At 41.6% G+C, this 23,488-nt stretch overlaps 1 protein-coding gene across 1 annotated transcript in view; it reads left to right on the plus strand.

The window, feature by feature from the left end:
* The window catches only part of PRKAA2 (protein kinase AMP-activated catalytic subunit alpha 2), a 260,253-nt gene extending 237,070 nt beyond the window's left edge, over positions 1–23,183 (plus strand). The window contains exon 9 of the mRNA XM_086952736.1: positions 22,418–23,183. Coding sequence (XP_086808862.1) covers positions 22,418–22,653 — 236 coding nt within the window. The 3' untranslated portion in view covers positions 22,654–23,183. The remainder of the gene's footprint in view (positions 1–22,417) is intronic.
* The last annotated feature ends 305 nt before the right edge of the window (positions 23,184–23,488 follow it).

A 23,488-nucleotide genomic window follows, 5' to 3' on the forward strand; every position in this document is an offset into this window, starting at 1 on the left:
CTGAAGAATCGTCCTGCTTGCCTTTTCCGTCTTTCGGGCGGGGCTGGTCGCGACTCTGCTGGCCACCCCTACCTCTTCTGCCGCTTCCACCACCGGACAAAGAGGCCGATGTGTCCTGTAAAGAACGAGGAGAGCGTTGATCAGGAACCTGAAATCTGTCAGGCGACTGAATCGTAGTGCGCCCGCGCAACTCATAAACGTGCTCAGTAGACGCAGGCACGGTGACGGGGGAAGGGACTCCTGTTTCTGTTGCTGTTTCCCTGTTTTTTATTTCTGTTCCAATTTCTCAGGAATTGTCGGCATCGGGGACAAGGCATTAACGACTTGGAAGTTCACCGCATCTCCCTTTATATTAGAAAGGACCAGATCGGAAACCACATCAAATATGCCAACGAGTCTCATTCTCAATTCAACCGCATCCTCAGGACGGTGTTCGCCCTGAACGCGCTTAATGACCGTCGGAAGGACAGTCATTGACGGAGTGCCGAAGCACCTCGTGTACACTGCCGTAAAAATCCTACTCCATGACTCACAGTCACCGGCTTCCGGTACCAAGTCCTTGGGTAAACTAATTGTAAGAAACCTGTATTTTTACACGGGAGTCGAATTAGGAAATACTGCTTCCAGCTGGTCAAACTTTTCGGCAAGCCAAAAAGGCATATCATCCTTATCCTAGGGTCGCTTGCCCATTACCGTATTGACCATCACGGGACTAAGCTTCATTCCGCTCGGTCCAGCTGGAAGGGCTGCAACACCAGAGGCCCTGCTCTGGAAATTGCGGGTGATATATTGCACTAGGGCCCTAATAACACTAATAGAAGAGTTATATAGGGTCCGTAATTGAGCAACAGGGACGTGCCCCGCATGAGGATGCGGGGTGAATCCAGCCATAACCGCCCAAGAAGCGCCCGGAATGGACAAAGGACCCAATCTAATCGCCGTTACACTGTGGGGAAGGGCATCATTAAACTAAACACAGTGCTGCCATGCAGAAATCTGAATCTCCTGTGTTCTATAAGGAACATACTCCAGGGGCACGGCTGTGTGGGAATAAGTCTCAAATACCTGAGTTTCTGCTTCCACCGTGGGAAATGTCACCCATTAGCAGAAAATCTTAAACGGGTAAGCAACCTCAGCACTCACCACCAAAATCACTGCCATGCCCTCCAAACCACCATTATAAGCCTGCAAATGATTGTGAACCGCAATGCAACTATGTTGCGGTATAACAATGTTAGCCATAGCGACACAGAGAAGAAGAGGTACAATGTAAAACAATGTAGCACAACTGGGTAGTAATTCAAAAGGAAATCGTTTTGAAAGATTCAAGCTTGAAAAGACCTATGTAACTATAGGTAGGTTTGTCCAACACTACTGTTAACCGGAAACAACAGTGAATGGGCTAAGGACTGATTGAAGTACTACTCAAGCGTCATGTAATAAGACCACCATCGTATGGGCGCCATGTAGCAGGGATTCTGCTCCTACACAGAACTGTGCATAGAGATTTGGAACCTCAGTGAATTAGGGTGTGCCAAAACTCACCTTGGTAGCCAAAATCCCCTACCAGACTAGCAATCAGTGTCTCATTGGTTCTTCCATAACCCAATGATTAGACAACCCAGAACATGGAACTTAGAATACCTCAGGCAATGTGGAACACATGAACACTCTTTCGTTATACTCTCATACCAGTCCAAAACAGGGAGTAAATAGAGACACGCGCAAGTTTGAAATATTTATTTCTAATGCTGTGTTCTCATGTGCAGTATTTTAGCTAATACAAGCAGACATATTATAATCAACAAGATTATCAGCATAGTTACTATTCCATAAAATACAAAGCGAGAAAGTCTGTTACAATGCTAAATGGAAAACAGGTTAGAATACACCTCTATCTCACCCTCCCTTGCTAGTAGTTTTTTTAATATCTACAGAAGATCTCTTGGGATTACAAGGGCGGCCCCATACCTCTGGTCCTAGCAAAAATGCATCACATCAGTTTCTACACCAGCTCTCTGGATGCAAATGTTCTCCAAGTGTGTGTGTACATGCCTACGCAGTGCATTATTAAGATGCAACAAACTCAGAGGTGGCCACAGCTGCATACATGTTATATCTAGAACTTGCTCTGATCAGTCCGAACACCAACCACCGTGTTGAAATAACCTTGAAGGCCTCGGTACTCACTGCTCAGACAAAGCTTAGCAAGCAAGTCTGCTAATATAGAAAATCATATTATTCTCGTGTGAAGCAAAACACTCTGCTAAACTCTAAACATTTATAATAATATGTGCCGTGTGCAAAGGCATCAAAAAGGAAAAATGTTGTTTAAACTTCTAATAAGCTCATGCTAATTTAATACAGTGTAAATACAAGGCTCATCCCCATGACAAGTACAGGGCAACTAAATCCATCAGCTGCAGACAGCAGAGGGATTTCATTGTTTTTGTTGGCCTGGAGAGGTTGGGGAAGAGCTTTCCCAACCTCCCTATACCATTTTGCATTTCCAATTAAATGACGATCGCACGCATGGTGAGCTGATGTCATTGCATTGAAAATGAAACCGAACATAAGTTTCAGTTTCATTGTTTTGGTGCTCGTGGGTCTATCTCAGCACCCCAGCACTAAATCACTTGGGAGCGGCATCGTTAAAAATGGGATCCACCGACTGGCCACCAGGGAGGGGGAGCGGCCTCTTGGGCAAGGCCTTTGCTCCTCCCATAAACCTTTGCCACAGACAGTCTTTCTGCCCCCGGAGAGGGCAGAAAGCATCCTAGTTACAGAGGATTCTTTTTTTTATAGACCAGGAGTGGGGCCTGCCCAGAATGCAGCTAAATTTGAGGTTTGCAGGGGATTCTGGGTAAGAACATGTTGGGGGATCCATGCAAGCCATACCTCACTGGTCTCCCCAGGGTTTTCAGAAATGTGTGGGTTTTTTAGGTTTCCGTAGATAGCCACTGAGCACAGGGCCAGAAACCCAGGTGCCCCCCCACTGCAAAACAGGCTTGTAGTATAATAGGTCATTTTGAAGTCTCCACAGTGTGTTTAGGGCCCTTGGCTGTTGCGGGTACTTGACCGACCCACACAAGGGAGGTACCATTTTTATCGGGAGGTCTGGGTGAACGCTGGGTTGTAGGATATTTGTGATAGCCTGGTGATCCTACAACTTTCCCACACAAAAATGTGAGAAAAATTTGATATTGTTTCAGGAAAATTTGAGGTTTGCAGGGGATTCTAGGTAAGAAAGATTTAGGGGATCCATGCAATTCACTCCTCCCTGGACTTCCCTTGAGTGTCTAATTTTCAGAAATGTGTGGGTCTTGTAGGCTTTCCTAAAGGGCTGAAGACCCCGGGACAAAAAACACAGATGCATTCTTTCTTTCACAAAACGACCTGGTTTTGCAAGGGAGCACCTGTGTTTTTAGTCTCGCGCTGGGTGGACATCTTAAAAAAAATACTAAACCCAGACATTTCTGAGAACTAGACTCCCGGGTGAGTTCAGGGAGGTATGGCTTGTGCTGATCCACAAATGTTTTCCTACCTAGAATCCCCTGCAAACCTCAAATTTAGCTAAAATCAAATTTTCCTCACATTTCTGGCTGGAATCACCACGCCTGCACCGATGTCCTACCACTCAGCGTTCGCCTCAGTCTCCCGAGTAACATGATACCTCACTTGTGTGGGTGGGCCAAGTGCCTTCGATTGGGAAAGGCCAAAAACATAGGAGTTGAGGGTATAGCACCACAAACTCTAAGCGTTATATCTTTTTTAAATATGTTTTTATGTGATTCTGCATTTGACACCCACCCAAATGAAGTATAATTTTTTACAGGAGCCCAAGGGGAACGCTGGGTGGTAGTACATTTTGCCAGCAGAGTGATCCCACACACAAATGTAAGAGTCAAAGTCAAAGTCAAAAGTTTTTATTTGTACTGGTACTCAGCCGAGGACCACAAATATAATTCAACATATACATGGTAAAAAAGTTTGTCAGTTTATCAGTACAGAGCTAAAAACAGTTTCAGGAATTTGTACAAATTATAGCAGGTGAATTCATTCAGGGGTTGTTTACATAGACTAATAAGGTCTTTCTTCGACTGAATTCTGCTAGAATGATAAATAGGCTCAAGAAATCTTGTGCGGGCTGACGTTACATTCTGGTTCGGGCATATTAATAACAAGTGCTCTAGAGTCTGGTCGCCGCCTGCGCACAAAGTACATAAAGGCGATCCTCCCGGGAGCCATCTTGAAGTATATGAGAGTACGGGAAGGATACCCAGTCGAAGCATGGCAATTGTTCTCCTTGCACCGTGGGTCAAGGTTAATTTGATGTAGGATCGGCACTGTTTGTATTCTAATGTATCGACAAAAGGTTTATAAGTAGGTAGTTTACTACAGTGCTTAAAGTCCATCTCGAAACTTATTTTTGGGGTAAAACATTTTAAAAACAATTTTAATTGTGCTGGTGACCAGGTGAGCAACATTTTAGTGTCAATATTAGCGATGCGAAATGCCTCAGTCAAATGTAAGAAAATAGTGATTTTTTTGCTAAATTTGAAGTTTGCAGGGGATTCTTGGTGCGAAAACCTTTGGGGATCCGCGCAAGCCATACCTCCCTGAACTGTCCAGAAATGCCTGGGTTTGGTAGGTTTTCCTAGATGGCCATCGAGCCCGGGACCAAAACGAAGGTGGCCCCCTTGCAAACCTAGTTAATTGTGTGATAGATCATTTTTGATGTCTCCAAAATACGTTTTGGGCCATTCCCTGCCACAGGTACTTGGCCCGCCCACACACGTGACGTACCATTTTTATTGGAAGCCCTGGGGGAATTCTGGATCATCGGAAATTTGTGTCAGCCCAGTGATCCCACAACTTTACCACACAGAAATGTGAGAGAATTGCGATTGTTTTCAGCAAAATGTAAGGTTTGCTGTGGATTCTGGGTAGCAAAATATAGGGAGATCAATGGTAGCCACACCTCTCTGTACTCCACCGGGTCTCTAGATTTCAAAAATATGTGGGTCTGGTAGGTTTCCCCAGATGGCCGCAGAGCGCATGGCCAAAAACACTTGTACCAGTAAGGTATTGCTTGAGTGGATCCCTCAATGTTTCCCTACCCAGAATCCCCTGCAAACCTCAAAATTAGTAGAGAAAATCCCTGAAAGCTGGGAAGATGGTTATTTCAGCACCACAAACCCTTTGTTGGTACCATTTACAGGAAAAAACCAGACGCTTTCTTTGCAGCACTTTTTTCCCATTTTTCAAACAAACCCTGGGTACCCTTTAAAATCCCCATGATGCTGGAAGAAAAGGATTCAAATTTGGCATGGATACCTTATGTCACAGTTCTTCAAACTGTGGGGCGCGCCCCCTGGGGAGGCAACACCATCTCAGGGGGGCGAACACTCCACCCTAGCATCTCAAAGTTCCCCTCTTTCCTGTCATGAATCCAAGAAGTCATCATCAATGAATGCCTTACATTGTATTCTCCGAGTCTGCTTCAACCTGCCACTGCCTGAGCCTAAGCCTCCCATTGGATATTTGTAGCTGGGGACAGGCTTATGACCGAGTTAAGGAAAGGAAGCTGCAATAGTGCATTTTGAACTTGGGAGTGAGCTCTCATGAGAAAAAATAAACAAAGGTAAGTGTGAACTTTCCACTTGCTGCGCAGCCAAAGTAGTATAGCCAGCAGCTGTGCATTGCTACTATCCACAATATGCTCAATGCAGCTGTGGCCACTGCAACTTTTTGTGTGCTATGGAGCCACCTGTATCTCTGCGCTTCCTCCCAGCATGCTAATTGCGGAGTGTGCGTGAACCCAATAGGCGCAACAGCCATACTCACGTCTCACAGGCATTGGCAGCATTATGGCTGGGGACAGTGTTTGTGCTGTAGCAGGCAGGGTGACAGATATTGCCGAATATGGTCTGGGATATGCAGAGGGCGGTCAATTATGTAGTGTACCAGATTACAGAAATTTCTGTCAGGTGGTGGGAGGGGCCGACATCTAAAAAGATTGAGCTGGGGTGGCTCAACCTAAAAAAGTTTGAAGACCACTGCCTTATATGGTCAAAATATTGCAGGGGTCTAAGTGCGAACTACCCCAAGTAGCCAAAGAAATTCTTAGCACGGGAAGGGGGAGGGGGGACGGGGGATGGGAACGCCTAGCAGCGAAGGGGTTAAAATGTTTGTTTATGTGGAGAAAGGGACGCTTTCCTGCACATAAACAATCATACGTGATGTTTTGCTGTTTTATGTGTGCTGCACAATGCAAAACACATAGAAACAGCAAAAATGAGGAGAAATAAAGCATTTCTCCTTGTTTCACCTCTTGAAGACAAAGTTTTCGATGGTCTAAATTTTGGTGCTGCCCCATATTTAAGCCACCCTTGTAAGTATGGGCAGCATCAAAATCAGTGGGTGTTGCAGCAGACCGGCCCCCGTAAAACCCATTGCCCTCCCCTTTCAAGCTAAGTATATATGTGAAAGGGAGCCTAATGTACAATGTGGCATTAAGCCACAATAAGTGGCTTAATGCCACCTTGTGAATAAGGCAAAGACCCTATCGCCAAAGGAGGGTTGAGAAAAGTGACGTCGCTGTGGCGATAGGAGCTTGTAAATATGCCCCTGAGTTTTACCCAGAATGTGCACCCTGACTTAACAGAGACAGCCACGATAGATCATTTGTCAATGTGAATTTTCAGTTTCGATGATGTCTGCATTATTAGTGTATTGATGATGCATTTATGATAATATATCAAACTATAACAATTAAATAAATATTAGCCACGTAGTCCAGCCCAGTGAGACATAGTCCTAAATAAACTGAAAAAGATTTTTGATTACCATGAATTTGGTCTTCGACTCTGGTCACTAAAATCATACCATATGAAGCAAAAAAGGTTAAATTGTTCTCCGTAGCTAAATTCTTGGAAGAGGCAAATGTATTCCCTCCTCCACAATACCTTTTTTCAAATCGTTGAGGAACATTATGCATTGATGTTCTCACGCAGATGACCCTAGGACTGTCCATCTGTTCCTTGAACTTTTGTATAAAGTATTACCTTCACTTGAAACGTTACCAGGTGACATCAGAGGACATTGACATGTGTCCAGCAGCAGTGAGATTTGCTAAGGACCAACGTGAGCACTTAGGCATCCATTGCAAGTGGCCTAGGAAAGCCCGGTTATTTCCCCAGTGCTCCAGAACTATTTTTTCCGACCCATCGGAATTATTGGAATACTTGTAATGATGGGCTTAGGGCTTTTTCACGAAGAAATTATTAAAACTGCACCAACAGATCCACTGCTTTTCATGGGAGCAAGTTTCTAAATTTCAGGAAGCCACAAATGTTTCAAAGAGTACTAACAGAAAACGTCTGTAAATGTTACATCCCTAATCATGGGGCTCTCCGCATGCTTTACTGCACAGAGTGTACATCTGCACATGTGAAAATTCCTTAATTTGTATCTTTCCTCCACTGGAGAAATTACCTCCCTACTAACTCCCGGCGCCCCACCCACCCCAGAAACTCGTTCCTTTCATTCTCACCAGATTTGGGATGTTGATCCATAATCATTCACTTCCTAGAAAAGGTCCTTACTCCTACCCTTTTAAACTTTCCAGGGTGGGAATGAGTGTGCAAACAGTTGTCAAACAACCGGAAACTCAATAGTTTGTGGATGACCTCAAACCTTCCGGGCTCTTTCTGACACTGGAGCAGGGTCTTGCTTGTTAGTTCACCACCATGTAGTAACATTTTACACGGAGTAACTAATTTATGAGTATAAATTCACCTTTTGTGAGTTTCTTGGTTTTAGAAATAAAACGATTTTACACCTGTAAGTTGAAATTACACACATAAATGGCTTTGTAAATGTAAAGTGACCTGAAGTGAGACCGACTTCAGCAATGTTTTGTAAACATACTAACAGTTTGCCTCTTGACGTGCTTCTGAAAAACCTTAAACATGAAGATTATTTGTATATACTGCCTGTGCTCCGAAATATAGCCATAGCAACGACAATATGCTTCAATACAGTGGGTTTGAGAACTTCCCACCCTTGCAATCTACACAGTGGCTGTCAGTAGGTCACCTGGGGTGCTGAACTGGGTCTTACTTAAAACTCAACTAGTTTGTGGCCCTCTTCGGTGTGCAGATAAACCACTTCTAAATAGCACTGTAAGTGAATGCCATGAAAGAGTATTGTGGGCCTCGGGCTTGTATGCACAGTGAAGCAAACTGAGAAACAGAAATAATTAGGGAAAATAACACAAAGAGACTAATAGAAAAAAGCACTAGCAAAGCCAATTGCTCTGACCTTTCACATACCTTCAGTTACCGCAATTAATTACTAGATGTCCTTTTGAAGTCAGAAAAAAATAGTGTGAAGTCTTTAACATGACTACAGCCCTTCAGAACTTTACTAAATGTCCATCTCAAGTTCTACAAACTTCTTCAACATTCATTTAGATAGTCAAAAAATCCTTTTAGTTGCTCAACAGATCCCGTCCAGATTAGGAGACAATCGTCGATGAATCGACCCCAGTAATGAATATACTGGATCCATTCACTGTTGCCCGGGCCCCAGATTCGCTCCGCCTCGTACCACCCCATGAAGAGGTTAGCAAAAGACGGAGCAAATCTGGCTCCCATCGCAGTCCCAAGTTGTTGTCGGTACCAAATTCCATCAAAAAGAAAGACATTGTTTTACAGTACCAATTCAGTCATTTGAAGTAGCATTTGTGAGTGGTCATATAGTTCAGCAGATCTCCTACTCAAACTGTGTATTTACTATGAGATGACCGTACCTACTGTAATGCTTTTGAATCAACATCAATTATATGTAACGTGTAAGGTGGTTTACATGTCGTAATGCCTATCAACGAATGTAACATGTTATAAGACAATGATAATTTGGCATCTTTATATCAGAATTATGGAATTGCTTTTAAATAGCTGTTAAATGTTGTTGGCTATACTGCATAACTTTCATATGGGATCCTTTGTCTACATCTAATGTATCTAACACGTTCTGAATATGGTACAAGATGAATCGTATTTAATCAAAGATATCTGAACTCTCTACCTCCTAACTGGAACTTCCTGCATTCTTGCATGTATTCCCTAAATCGGATTTCTTGCGACTGGACAATAGGACAGACTACTGGTGTCCCTCGCCATGCTTAATTCTAAAATAAATGAAGAATTCAACTCATCTTACTAAATAATAATTATGTGAAGAAATAATTAGGGATGCTCCATCTTGTATATGCGTGTAGTATGAAATTTCTTTAATAATATGAAGTACTAACTTGAACGGGGTAACAGTTGACCCATAGCCCGTTACTGATATATTTACCTTAATATAGCCTCATATTAAAACTGAATATCCTTATAAGCGTGGTTATACAGAGCCCAGTCTCTACTAGAGATCACTTCTATTTTTTACCATTTTAAGATGGCGACCTCATTTCATTCATATTTTTAAATACACTGTAACCAGTGAATTGAAATAGGTACGGTTACTATGAGGTGAATTTAATTTAATAATTGAGTGTAGATATAATCTATACTACATTAAAATTACTAACCATAACAATAAAATCCTCATTACTGTTCGGCTATGCATTATGATACTAGAAATGGTTGAAATAGCCGTGAGCCCACTTTAGATTGATTCCGATTTTACCATTACAACATGGCAACTCCTATTTACAGAGATGTACGCTACCACGCTTACCGCGTTTAAATACTTCACATTTGAACGATTCGTTAATTGTAAAGAAGAATTATATATATTAATGCATTTTCTTCTCTCACAATAATTTTGAAATTAAAGATACTCACAATAGACAAGTGATTACTAGTACGAAACATTAACAACAGTGTTAACAGTATTGATGAGCTTTACCAAGATGGCGCCTCCCGCCTTCACTCATATATAAAAAGGATTAGCAAGATGGTGCTATACTAGGACGCTGACACAGAGATACGCAATCCGAAGCACGAGATAACTCCTTCGAGGTGAGATCCCTAGAAGCTATAATACGGTAACATGTAACCGCGCATATATAACGTAAGGAATAGCATTATAACTCGGGTTCTCGACTTTTTAGGTGACGGAAAGCGACACCTTGACACTGCGGCCCATTACATTTGGGAAAATTCTAAAGGAAGTAGGTAAGAGAGACGAATGGCTTAATACCATCGAACATGTACTTAGTGGTACGAATAAAAATCATAAGTCGAGAATACCATTTAATTAGATATTATTGATTTTGTCAATCTTTACAGATTAAAGTGCAATATGAACATGGGATTAATTTGAAAATAAGAATTGAGCATCGTGGAGGCATATAGGTATAAAGTCCTACAGCATGGTCGCAACTTTTACTTTATCCTAACCCACTAATTAGTGACTAGGCTTAATGGATATAGAACGAATCAAATAGGTGGAGGCTACCTATCCCACCCAATACTAGTGTTACACCTTGGTGATTCCAGCTATAACTTGGTGGTAAGCAGAATGCTATGACCTTTATCTTGAGCACATTTGTGTTTTCGGGATGTATCCCTTATGACTTTAGGTATAAAATGTAATTCCTTAAATATTTTAGGCATAGTGAAGGCAATAACTAGAATATAATGGTTATTATACTTTGTTTGGGTTGCAGCCCTGAGGAAGTCTTTGGTCGAACTTGACCAGACGAAAAACGTGTTGGCTGCACTTGGTTTGAAGATTGTACTGAAGAATGTTTTCAATGAAGATGCGAATTGAAACATATCAAGAATAAAACTATAACTACCTCATTTGAAAAAGAAATTTGTGGACTTTGAGTTGCTCGGTGAAATAATTGCCTTATTAGGAATAGAATGTTGCGGATTTCCTAGGGAAAATAGGTCCTAACTATAACTACCTACTGGCGACCGCCAGTAGGTTATATATATATATATGTATATATATATATATATGTATATATATATATATATATATATATATATATATATATATATATATATATATATATATATATATATATATATATATATATATATATTTATATATATGCTAGCAGCCCGTCCTGACCTTGTCCGGGAGCAATCAGGCTTCCCCGACCCCCGGCTGCCCCGATATTGTCCAGCATTTCCGGCCCCTGCCCGCCCCATCCCCCGCCTGCCCCGACCCCCGCCTGCCCCGACATTGTCCCCCGGAGCCTTAAAAAGGCGACATATGATAGTCACAGCAGTGCACTATAATGTAAAACCGTCTCACTGTATTGCAGCTATTACTCCAGCCTTCCCCTGGAAATTACCATTTCCATGTGTTTAGAGTGGGGATAAACCGAACCAGATTTCCTGGCTTTCTTTCGGGCTGCTTGCTTTCCCCGTCCCCCGCCCGCCCCGTCCCCCGCCTGCCCCAACCCCCGCCCGCCCGACTCCCGCCTGCCCCGACATTGTCCCCCGGAGCCTTAAAAATGCGACATATGATAGTCACAGCAGTGCGCTTCGGGTTGTTTGCTTTCCCCGTCCACATGAAAAGTACCACAAAAAGAGGGCACATTTAAACACGGCTCCGAGGTTGACGGATCACTTTCACCTGTGGGGTCTCTTTGAGCGGGGTTTACCCTGAACGGAGCTCGGCATGTGGAGTCAACCTAATGACCATTAAAGCTGAAACACTGAAACGCTGGCCCTCTGCAGTTCAACTTCCTGAGCTGTGTTTGAGGTAAAAGTAATGAGCGTGATCGTGGTAGTTTGGAGCCTTACATCACCCCTCCCCCGCCTGCCCCGACCCCCGCTGCCTTACCTCAGCCGCCGCTCCTCAGTCCACCGTTCCTCGCCGCTCCAACCCGTGCCATGTCCGCCGCTCCTGGACGCCTCTCCTTCCCGTGCTCCTGACGTCAGCACGCATGTGGCGGCCGGCGCTACTTCGGGGGGACTACTTTTTTATAATGTAAATTTTTGAAATAACGTATTTTTTTACTTTATATAGCCTATGCCCATCTGCACACCCTGAGGATTCCAACGATGTATCGGGTGTGTGGATTGGCGCTGTGGTTCCCGAGTTTACCCGCCTCAAAGCCTTAAAGTTCTTCCTTTATAATAGTAGTATAGTATATATATATATATATATATATATATATATATGAAGTAAACAGTCCAGGTTCCTAAAGGTGCAGGAACCAACGGTCGGGACCTCGCAAAACCTCGCAACCAGCAATCCAATGGAGCCTTCACAAAAGTAGAACCACAATGGGTGACAGGGAAAACGTATTTAATAGAAATGACGCGTTTCGCTCTACGAGAGAGCTTGATCACACAATGCGCCGAAAACAAAGCAATGTTTAAATACTAAACATAAACAAAGGGCTTCAATGACCACCACTGATAACACACGCCTTCTCCAGTTCATAGTAACAAAGGAAGGACTAAAGTTGCAACAAATGATATGGAAACAAAATAACGTTATATAAAACATAATGAATGCTTAGGCTTGCATAGTGACAAACATTTACGCAAAACAGGAAAAACTGTTTGTTTTGCGAGTGGATATTATATGCAATGGAGTGAAACATTAGAAAGATACTGTATTTACAAATAACAGTGACGGCAAGTGTCTAAACCAAAATAAGGTTACACTGTTATTATAAATTACAACTTGCAAAATGATGACATAGTGCCAAAAACATACTGATCCTGCTGACCTAATGCCAGAAAGTAATAATGCAATACTCAACAACCAATGAGTAACTAGGAATCACAACATGTAAAGAAGGATATCATTCCAATTCCTAAATCAAACCAGAGCCCAAGAAATCACAATAAATAAGAATAGAAAGGTGTATAATACTTTAAAAATGAAAATAAATAATGAAACACAACGTGTAGGAGAAAGCACAACAAAACTTAAGAAAATAAATGGTGACAGCATAAAAATAAGAGGGAAAGAAAGTCTGTAAACTAGTCACAGCTGAGGACAAGAATTGCCCTGACAGGGCACGCATAGAAACGTCACTAACAAATATACAGTCAGGTGTATAATTTCACACATTACAAATTATAATATAATCAGAGTAATGAACACCTAAACAAAGTATATACAAATGAGGGTTGACCAGCCGGCCGACCGCTCTGTGTAAGTCTACACCACATCAGATAACTCACATATAAAGTTCAAAAAGTGAAATTAACTCACACTGACCACATACAGTTTATAAGAAATTGCTCAAATCTTCGGTCAGATTTAAACCGTTTGGAGCCTTAGTGTCTAAGGACAAAATTAAATTGGATTCTTTCTGCCGAAGAAGTTTCATTCTGTCACCTCCCCGTCCGGGTTGAGGTACGGAGCACAAAACTGTATATTCAAGATCTCTCAGTTTTTTATCATGAACAGCTCGAAAGTGCCGCGCGACTGGATAGTTATTGTCGCTATTAACAATTGCACGGATGTGTTGCAATATTCTCTGGTGTACCGGAAGTTTGGTACTTCCGATGTACTCCAGGTTGCATGTGCACTTCAATTTGTATACCACAAATTCAGATCTACAAGTGAGGTGTTCACGAATAGGTACAGGTGTGGAAGAAAATGCTGTATAGTAGTGGGTACTATTCTTAGCAAACGTGCAAGCTCTACACGAGGTGCACCGAAAGAATCCTGTCTTGGTGGTTAGAGTCTTTTTAGGCGGTTCTTCGGGCATAGATCTATCTAATGCATCACGCATACTGGGGGATCTTCTGAATGTGATGTTTGGACTTCTAGGAAGTATAGGTCCCAGAATGACATCCGTGAGGATTATAGGCCATTCAGACGTGATGATGTTCCTGATTTTATGTTCCTGTACACTGTAGTTAGTGATGAGCCGCACAGTATTTTCATCATTCGGGCTTATATATATATATATGTATATATACTGGCAGGAAAGGTCGAGCTCTATGTGGACTTGGTTTATTTAAACAGAGAAGGGGGAACCTCAGTTGATGTTGAAAGAGAAGAGCATGTAAGAACAGATGCCCCAGGGGCCACAAGCTTTAAACCCAAATCAACATTTAACCCAATAGCAGTTTTTGATACCATTGAAGCATTCAATAATCTGGTCATATCTGATTTAAAGGAATTGCATCAGGCCTCTAGGATTAAAGACACTAAATGTAACAAAAAGTGTAATAATGCCTATGGGAGCCTAATGAAAAAACTACAGGGGGAAAACACTGTGATTGTCAAGCAGTCAGATAAGGGGGGCAACATTGTCCTGTGGCCAAAAACAATGTATATGGAAGAGGCCCTACTACAACTAAATGACAGGAAATGTTACAGTAGGAGCGATTGGCGGACAGCTAGACAAGCGTGGGATGCTTTCCACACCAGATTATATGCTTGGAAGGGAATGGGACTACTAAGAGGGGATGAACAAAAGTTCCTGAAAATGAATTATCCTGTAATCCCTGTGTTTTATATGATCCCCAAGGTCCACAAGAATCTGACCAAGCCCCCGGGTAGGCCCATCATCTCCGCCAGACAGGGTCCATTTGAGAATGCCTCCAAATACATTGATCACTTCTTGCAAGAGCACGTGAAGGGGCTTCCCTCATACATCAGGCATACTGGTGATTTTTTGGACAAAATTAAAACCATTAAATGGCAGGAAGATTACTTATTGTTAACGCTAGATGTAACTTCCTTATACACCAGTATAAACCACGATGATGGCCTATGAGCGGTAGAACATTACTTGAAGTGTAGACCTGCTTGCATGCTACAGCATAATAACATGGTCAGAGAGATGACAGAGATCTGCCTCAAAAGCAACTTCTTCTTATTCCAAAAGCAGATTTTCCAGCAATTGAGGGGGGTTGCAATGGGGGCCTGCTTCGCCCCAAGTTATGCCTGTCTGCATATGGGGCATTGGGAGGAGCAGGTCCTGGCAAGAAACTATGAGGATACCATGGCTAACAACATCATAGCCTGGTATAGGTTCATTGATGACCTCTTCATAATTTGGAGAGGGACAGAGGCAGAAGCGAATAGGTTCATAACCAACATCAATGTAAATGATTTGAACCTACATTTCACTGGCCAGATTAGCAGCGCTAAGGTTAATTTTTTAGATGTGGAGGTGAGCGTTGTCAGTGGCAGAATAGTGACTGACCTACATCGAAAGGTGACGGCAGGCAATACGGTGTTGCACGCCACAAGCCACCATCCAGCGCATTTGATTCGCAGCATCCCCTACGGGGAGATGCTGAGGATCAAAAGGATTTGCAGCACGAATGATAGCTGTGAGAGAGCTCAGCAAGCCAGCAAGAAGAGATTCATGGAGAGGGGCTACTTACGAACGGTGGTGGAGGGTGCTATGAGACGTGCCAATTTAACTTCAGGGCATAGTCTAACAACAGATGCGGTGCCTACACCATCCGTAGAGAAGGAGTCTGGCCAACCAAGATTGATAACAGCATATAGCAGACAGCACAAAGAAATATTCAACATCATTCGCAAAAATTGGCAAGTGATTAAGGGACATCCGGTCATTGGGGGGACCCTAGCCAGCAGACAAGCCATAACCTATAGCAAAGCTAGGTCCATGAGCGACATGATAGTTAAGAGCAGCCCGGAAGTAGCCGATGACAACTGGCTAGGGAAGAGCAAGGGCTTTTTAAAATGTGCAGTCTGCAAAGCATGCAGGATAGGTAGAAACAAGACTACCTACATGACTGCTTTCAACAGCGAGGTGAGAACTATCAAAAAGAAAATCACCTGCAAGTCAGACTTCGTGGTCTATGTGTTGGAATGTGCCTGTGGCCTGCGTTACGTGGTCAGCACTAAGCTGCAGGTCCATAAGCGCATTCTACAGCACCTCAGGGCAGTGAGCAATAAGGATGAGGCATACCCGGTCGCCAGACATGTGAATACGTGCCATGGGGGGGACATAGGATGTTTGCAGTACTATGCCATTGATATGATTCCACCTCTCCGCAGAGGTGGTGACAGAGAGGCCAAATTGAGAGTCTTGGAAACACGCTACATTCTAGAGCTTAATTCCAAGGCTCCCAACAGTTTGAATCAAACGGAAGACTTACACTCTTGTCTTTATTAGGGATCTAATTATTCAGACCGTTTGGGCCCATATTTGAACAGCAACTGCAGATGTCTATTGGGGTAGTTATGCATTTGAGTCGAACATGTAAATAGTCTGCCTCCCGTGTTTTTAATTTAAACTCATGGTGAAGGGATTATAAAGTATTTTAAATCACCAGGTTATAGGGTTTTAAGTATCATAATTATGATTATGATATTCTCTTATTGTGCCCCAGCAATTGAACCCATATTGCAGCAGTGTGGATGCAGTGGTTAGATGTAGCAGCAAATGCCCACTGGGGCACAATTTTGAAAAAAGTGATCCAAGCCATGTACTCCCATTTAAATAATGATGTTTTCCCTTTTGCACAATTTGCACAAAAGATAGCAAATTTGCACAGTTTGTATTGTATATTTATATATATATATATTTTTTTACCTGATTTTAATATATTATGTAGAAATAATTTATTTTTCTAAATTGGTTCAATAATTTTAATCAATTTATGTATGAGGAAATAATCATGAGGAAACATTGGGAGTAAGAGCTGAACGACCAGAGAAGAGTGACACTCTCTTTTTAAAATGTTTGGTTTTCTATAAAAACTTTTTTAAATGCATGGTTAAACTTAAAATGAATTCTGGATCACTAAGCACTTTATTGAAATTGAACAAAAAGTAATTTATAAATCAAGCGCTACTGAACTAGGCTGAAGTATGTTTTTTATTTCCACAGGCTGTGGGGTCAGCTGACTGTGTACTAGCACTTTAATAGGGATGGGTGTACGATCGACCATGTCTTGTGATCAAGGGACGGAGGTCCCGAAACGCGTCATGGTGGCGTGTTCTATGCACTACTGGATGAAATAAACGAATATTTGCAAAATATCCGTAAGGGTCCGGTTTCGTTCTTTCCCTGGAGTGTGATTTGGGGACTTGGACGAATTCATGGTGTATATATATATATATATATATATATATATATATATATATATATATATATATATATATATTAATTTTCAAACGCGCAGCGAAACACCATGCTAGACGATACCATGTGCTGGCCAAAGTTCTTTTATTCAAGTCAGCCCCTCTGACGCGTTTCGCCTGTCCTGCAGGCTTGATCACCGAAGGCTAATGTTTTTAGCGGCCATTATAACATCAGTGCAATTTACAAACCCGATCACGTGACAATGGACTACAAGATAGACATAAATAAAAGACTCGTAGTTCAAGCAGGCTAGTGCATTGTTAGCAAGTTCTAAACATTTCACAAACAGCTCATTAAAGTTATATGAGTTGCCCGGATTAAATGTCATGTTGAAGATGCAACATTTTATATACACATTCGCGCAAGCTTTTAGGCATAATTGTAATCACAATCATGTATTTGAGCTGGAGGGAGCCGTGATGCTCAACTACCATAAATCAAAACATTTCTGAATGCCACATTATTAAACTCGCGCATTGTCATGTATTTTTACATATCGCCCCAGTGGGCATGTATTCATATGCACAACAAGAAAAACATTCTTATTTACACTCCTGTTTTAAATTGAGCCTCCAGTGGGCTTATTAAGTCTCATGTCTATCTCTGAACAATCAGTGAAACCCCAAATATCCCCATATTGCAAATTCATTGTATTAAAACCATACATTAAAAACCTTTTTGTTACGCTTGATTAGGTTGCTGTTCCTTCATCTCATTTTCCAATTTTATTTTCATATCATATAAAATAATGTGGTACTATTCATAAATGTGTAATCAGATCCTCTTCCACATTCAGACCCATCGGTGCCTTGGTGTTTAATTCAACTATATAACGAGATTCCATCCGTCTCAGTTTTTTAAGTCTATCCCCACCTCGGGCACTATGCGGCACATTGTCAATAACAAAGTAGGTTAATCCTGTGTCGTCTTTGTTATGTTCGAGCTCAAAATGTCGAGCCACAGGGTATGCTTTGTCAGCACTTCTTATGGCTCTCATGTGCTGTAGAATTCTCAGGTGGACAGGATTGATAGTGCTACCCACTTATCTCAGGCCACATGGGCACTGAAGTACGTAGATGGCATAGTCAGTCCTACAAGTAAAACTCCCTTTGATCTTTTTCTCCCTTTTGGATAAGTTAGAAGTAAACTTTTGTGTGTTTTTGCCCTGCTTGCAAGCTTTGCATTTCATACATTGTACAAAGCCATGTTTACTTTTGAGCCAGGTTGTGGGCCCCTTTGTTTTTGGTGGTAACATATTTGTGACCAGCATCTGTTTAAATGATCTAGCCTTCCTAAATGTTATTGCTGGTTTCTTGGGGACTAAAGGTTGCAGTACTGGGTCATTATAGAATAAATGCCAGTGTCTGTTTAAAGTGTTACGGACCTCTCTGTGCTTGCGATTATAGGTCGTAATCATTCTCACCTGGTTTTTCAAGGTCTTATCTTTACCCTGATTCTGTTTGTTTGAGAAAAGGACTTCCTCCCTGCTCTTTTGTTTGGCTTTTTTAATCGAGCTACTGATGTTGTCATCTGTGTATCCTCTTTCCTTAAATCTGGAACTCAAGGTAACTAACTCTGCTTCCAAATCAGTTTTATCACTGCAATTGCGAATGGCTCTTAAACTTTCCCCATAGGGGATGCTTCTTATCAGGTTTTTCGGGTGGAAGCTTGCTGCATGGAGCAGTGTGTTTCCAGCTGTGGGTTTTCTGTACAGATTTGAGTGCAGTTTGGAATCTTTGACGATGTATCACTGATATTACATGTGAATTTTAAATTTAACTTGTTATTCTGGAGTTTCTTTATGAAACCTCGAGCTGATTCTTCGGTTCCCCTCCAGATAATGAAAAGATCGTCAATATATCGACTCCGTTGGATAATGTTATTCTCCCATTCCTCTGCGAAATCCGCTCGGACCACCTGCTCCTCCCACCAGCCCATATGCAAATTAGCATAGCTGGGGGCGAAGCAGGTGCCCATCGCGGTCCCGCAGGTTTGTTGGTATAGCACTGAGTCAAAGAGGAAAAAATTATTTTTTAGGCACACTGATGTCATAGATAGCAGCATCTGGGTATGTGCCCAGAGATTGATAGGGCGATCCCTCAAAAAATGTTTGATCGCCCGTATGCCATCTTCGTGCCTAATGCTCGTATAGAGCGTGGTCACATCAATAGTTACAAGGAGGTAATCCCTTTCCCAAGGGAGATCATAGATTAGGCGTAGGAAGTCATTTGAATCTTGTATGTGGGATGGAAGTGGTTTGACAATGGGGCATAAAAAGGAATCAATGTAGCGTGATGTATTTTCCAGGGCTCCTCCTATGGCAGAGATAATAGGTCGCCCTGGGGGATTTACTGCATCTTTGTGTACCTTTGGGATAAGGTAGAGTACTGGGGTCACAGGGTTAGATACTTTAAGGTATTGCAGTTCTTCTCTAGTTAAAAGATTTGAACTATACCATTCTTGTAGTTGGCTATTGTATCTATCATAGCTGTTCCACATTTCTTTCTCAGCAATTTTAATATAGTTGCATTGATTATTTAATTGCTTATGTGCCTCCATTAAATACTTCTCCTTGTCCCAGAGGACAATATTTCCCCCTTTGTCTGCATCCCGCACTATACAGTTCTTGTCAGTCTTCAGTTTCGTAATTAAAGCATCAAACTCTTTTTCTTGCTTTGTGAAAACTTTATGCTGTATACTGGTACATTTTTCTAGGTTTTTTAAATTATTTGTGACTAATTCATGGAACACATCCACGAGTCCCGTGCATTCATAGGTACAAATTTAGAGGTGGTTCTGAAGTCTGTCGTGACACTGCCGCCAATGTCCACGTCTTGCTCCAAAGCCACTTGCCTCGCCTGACTGATAGTTATTGGTGTCGTTGTATCCACATTTGTATGCTGCTGAAAAGCAGGATCATCATTTGGCAAACAGTCAATATCTTGCAGGTCTAACATTGTATCCATATCTATAAATATGTATATGAACAGGAACTCGCCAGACGCCCACTGGCGCCACCAACTAATTGTTCAATTGGAAAATGACAAAGAGTGGAACCCGATTCTAGTTCCAAAGCAAAGGTGCCTTTATTTGTGCAAATTAATGCTCAGCATGCCTGCCTTGATGCGTTTCGACTGTCTCCACAGTCTTGATCACATGATGTGAGTGCATTGTCACAGAAGAGGTATAAATAGTAAACACAGAGGGCGAACTGTTATTTAACACCCTCCACATGTCATAGGTTTTTTTATCAAGAAAACAAAAGAAAGACTAAGGAAAAAAAAGAGAAGAATTGTTTTTCCCTTTTCGTCTAAAAATAAAACTCATAGTGAGTTCTGTCTCAACATATTACACAATTTATACAATATGATAAAATGTAATGAAAAATCTGCAAAGTATCGCAATGGTCATAAATACACATAGTAATAAATATATAAATAAATATGAATATATGAATACCATAAAAGATATATTGATACAATTTCATTTGAGACCTTATGTTTCCTATTTAAAAGAAAACCTGTGCAAATATACCCCACGTGGGGACCTATAAAAAGTACATGTACTAATTTCAGATGTAAACATTGAAATACCCGAGAGTGCGACAAGGAGCAGCTATTACAGCAAAGTGCAAATTATATAAAAGGCAAGTCAACAACGTCTCCTCGGCGTGCTTCAACATCCTACACATGCTACGGAAGATCTTCTGGTGGATCCCCACCGAGACCAGGAAGACCGTCACCCAGGCCCTCGTCACTAGCCGACTGGACTACGGCAACGCCCTCTACGCCGGTACCACAGCCAAGCTCCAGAAGAGACTCCAGCGGATCCAGAACGCCTCAGCCAGACTCATCCTTGACATCCCACGAACCAGCCACATCTCTGGACATCTGAGAGACCTTCACTGGCTCCCCGTCAACAAAAGAATCACCTTCTGTCTCCTCACCCACGCACACAAAGCCCTACACAACCAAGGCCCGAGCTACCTCAACAGCCGAATCAACTTCTACGCTCCCAAACGCCACCTCCGATCAGCCAACCACGCCCTCGCCGCCGTCCCCCGCATCCGAAGAGCGACTACAGGAGGAAGGTCCTTCTCCTACCTGGCCGCCAAGACCTGGAACTCCCTCCCGACCGACCTGCGCTTTACCCAAGACCACCTCTCCTTCAGGAAGAAGCTGAAGACCTGGCTGTTCGAGCAGTAGCGGCACCCCCCCCCCCCCACCCCCAGCGCCTTGAGACCCTACGGGTATGTAGTGCGCTCTATAAATGTCACTGATTGATTGATTGATTGAAAGTGCCAATAATCAATTATTAAAATTTACAATTTTAATTCTTAAAGTTTAAAGGAGGCGCCCCTCCCTTTAGTGCTGATTCCCAGCTGTCAACCATGTACGTGTTCCAAATAAATTAAACTTTGAAGTTACAGTTTTGTCTGGCAAATGTTAAGGCTTTATACCCAGTTTAAAACAACAAAGTTTAATCGTTATATTTCTATGGTCGTCCCACTTTTCATGTGTAAAACTAACACCGTATCCCCAGAAAGGTAAGGAGTACAAGTAAGTCACTGAAAGACTTACTAACAATGTGCAGCTATTGTTATACGCTTGACACTCAATGTGTGGAACATAAACTCACAGGGCCTGATTCGCAATGGTAAACGTACACTTTTATGAACATTTCTGATTGTTTGTTATTCACAAAGGGATTTACAAGTTGTATCTTTACGAGTGCAAATTCTCACATAAAAAGATAGGTCCTTTTATGTGCGGAGACTCTACAGTCATCAAGGCATACCACTCATAAATCCTTTCACCAATAGCAAACAGTTGTAAACTTATATGAAAGCGTATGTTTACATTTGTGAATCAGACGTTTTGTCATTAAACCACAACCTAGTGGTAATTTGAACCCTTTACTAATGAGTCAAATGTCAGGTAAGACAATTATCGCACCTTTTTCACACATTATGAGACTGTACGTGTGTTGGGTTGAATTCTATTCCAGATACTGCTTGTAGTGGCTGGAGTCCCTAAGAGACCACTATATTGACAGAGCAATCAGTAGTCAGAGTCCCACCACTCAAATGTAATCTTAACGTAGTTAAGTACAATTTAGATTCATGGTTAGAACTGAGGTGATAGTACTCCAGTTTCCAGCTTATAACACTGATCCAGGTAAGAAGATTGATGTTTTAAGGTATGTTTGTTCCTCTAATTATATTATTTTGGGGTATAATTTGAGTGTAGAGGAAAGCTCATTGTGTCAAAGGGGGAAATATGTATTTTACATTTTATAAATACATCAAATCTTTTTTTTTTGTTTCATGTTTTTTCCAATTTGAAGATGAAGTCACAGAGCAGAAATCAGGTTCTTCAACACCACAACGCTCATGCTCTGCAGCAGGCTTGCACAGACCGAGGCTGAGCATTGATTCTGCCACAGCTGAATTCCCACCACTCAGCTGCTCCTTCACTGGTTCTTTCACAGGAAATATTGCCACTGTGACCCCACGGGCGGGCAGCCACACCATGGATTTCTTTGAAATGTGTGCCAGTCTAATCACCACACTAGCCCGTTAACTAACAGCAACATTCTGTCAGGCTTTACAAATATATATTGGTATATTGTGTACAGTGCTAGCACCCAAAGACCTTATATTTGCAAATGTTAAAATTGCCATTATAATTTATTATTTGAGATTGGATCTTTGAATTTTTATCTATTTATTTAATGACTGATAAATATATACATAGATTTATTTATTATTCAACATAAAATTAGAAAGTAATTTTTAAGTGTGCCATATTTATACATTTTTACAACTATACTGTTTTTAGCACTGTGGTTCGGTCTACTCCGAGCATTCTATCTACTGAGCATCAGGTATATACTGATTTAATAGTGATGTAGCACAGAGACTTATGAAACTGGTAGTCTAAAGAGTAGACTCCAATCTAGAGCATTAATGTGAGCAACTATAATTGATAGCGTTGTTTTATTTATTCTAGATTTATGCATTGAATTTAAAAGATTTTAATATGGCCTTAATCATGAAATGTCCGGTCACGCAACAAGTATTTGTACTAGAAATAAAAGCACCTTGATATAAGCATAGAGTGAAGATGGGAGTCTCCTTAGAGAAATGATTCAAGGAATGTATCTGTCCAGTTAGAAAATTTCGTAGCTACATTCAATTTACATTTGCATTTTAAACTTTTGTAAAACTATGTCTTTTGCCCTCATGTGTTGCTGCAACAGGAAATTTACTCTGGTAAAAGCTGTGGAAAGAAAAATACTACATCATTTTTTACTCTATTGTATGTGTTTAACACATGTAGAATATATACTTTTTTAATAGTGAGGTTTGTTAAACTGTATATTTATGTTTTTCGTTCTGTGATATTTTATAGAGGT

The sequence above is a fragment of the Lissotriton vulgaris genome, chromosome 1_1 (assembly GCF_964263255.1).
Source record: "Lissotriton vulgaris chromosome 1_1, aLisVul1.2, whole genome shotgun sequence".
Lineage (NCBI taxonomy): Eukaryota > Metazoa > Chordata > Amphibia > Caudata > Salamandridae > Lissotriton > Lissotriton vulgaris.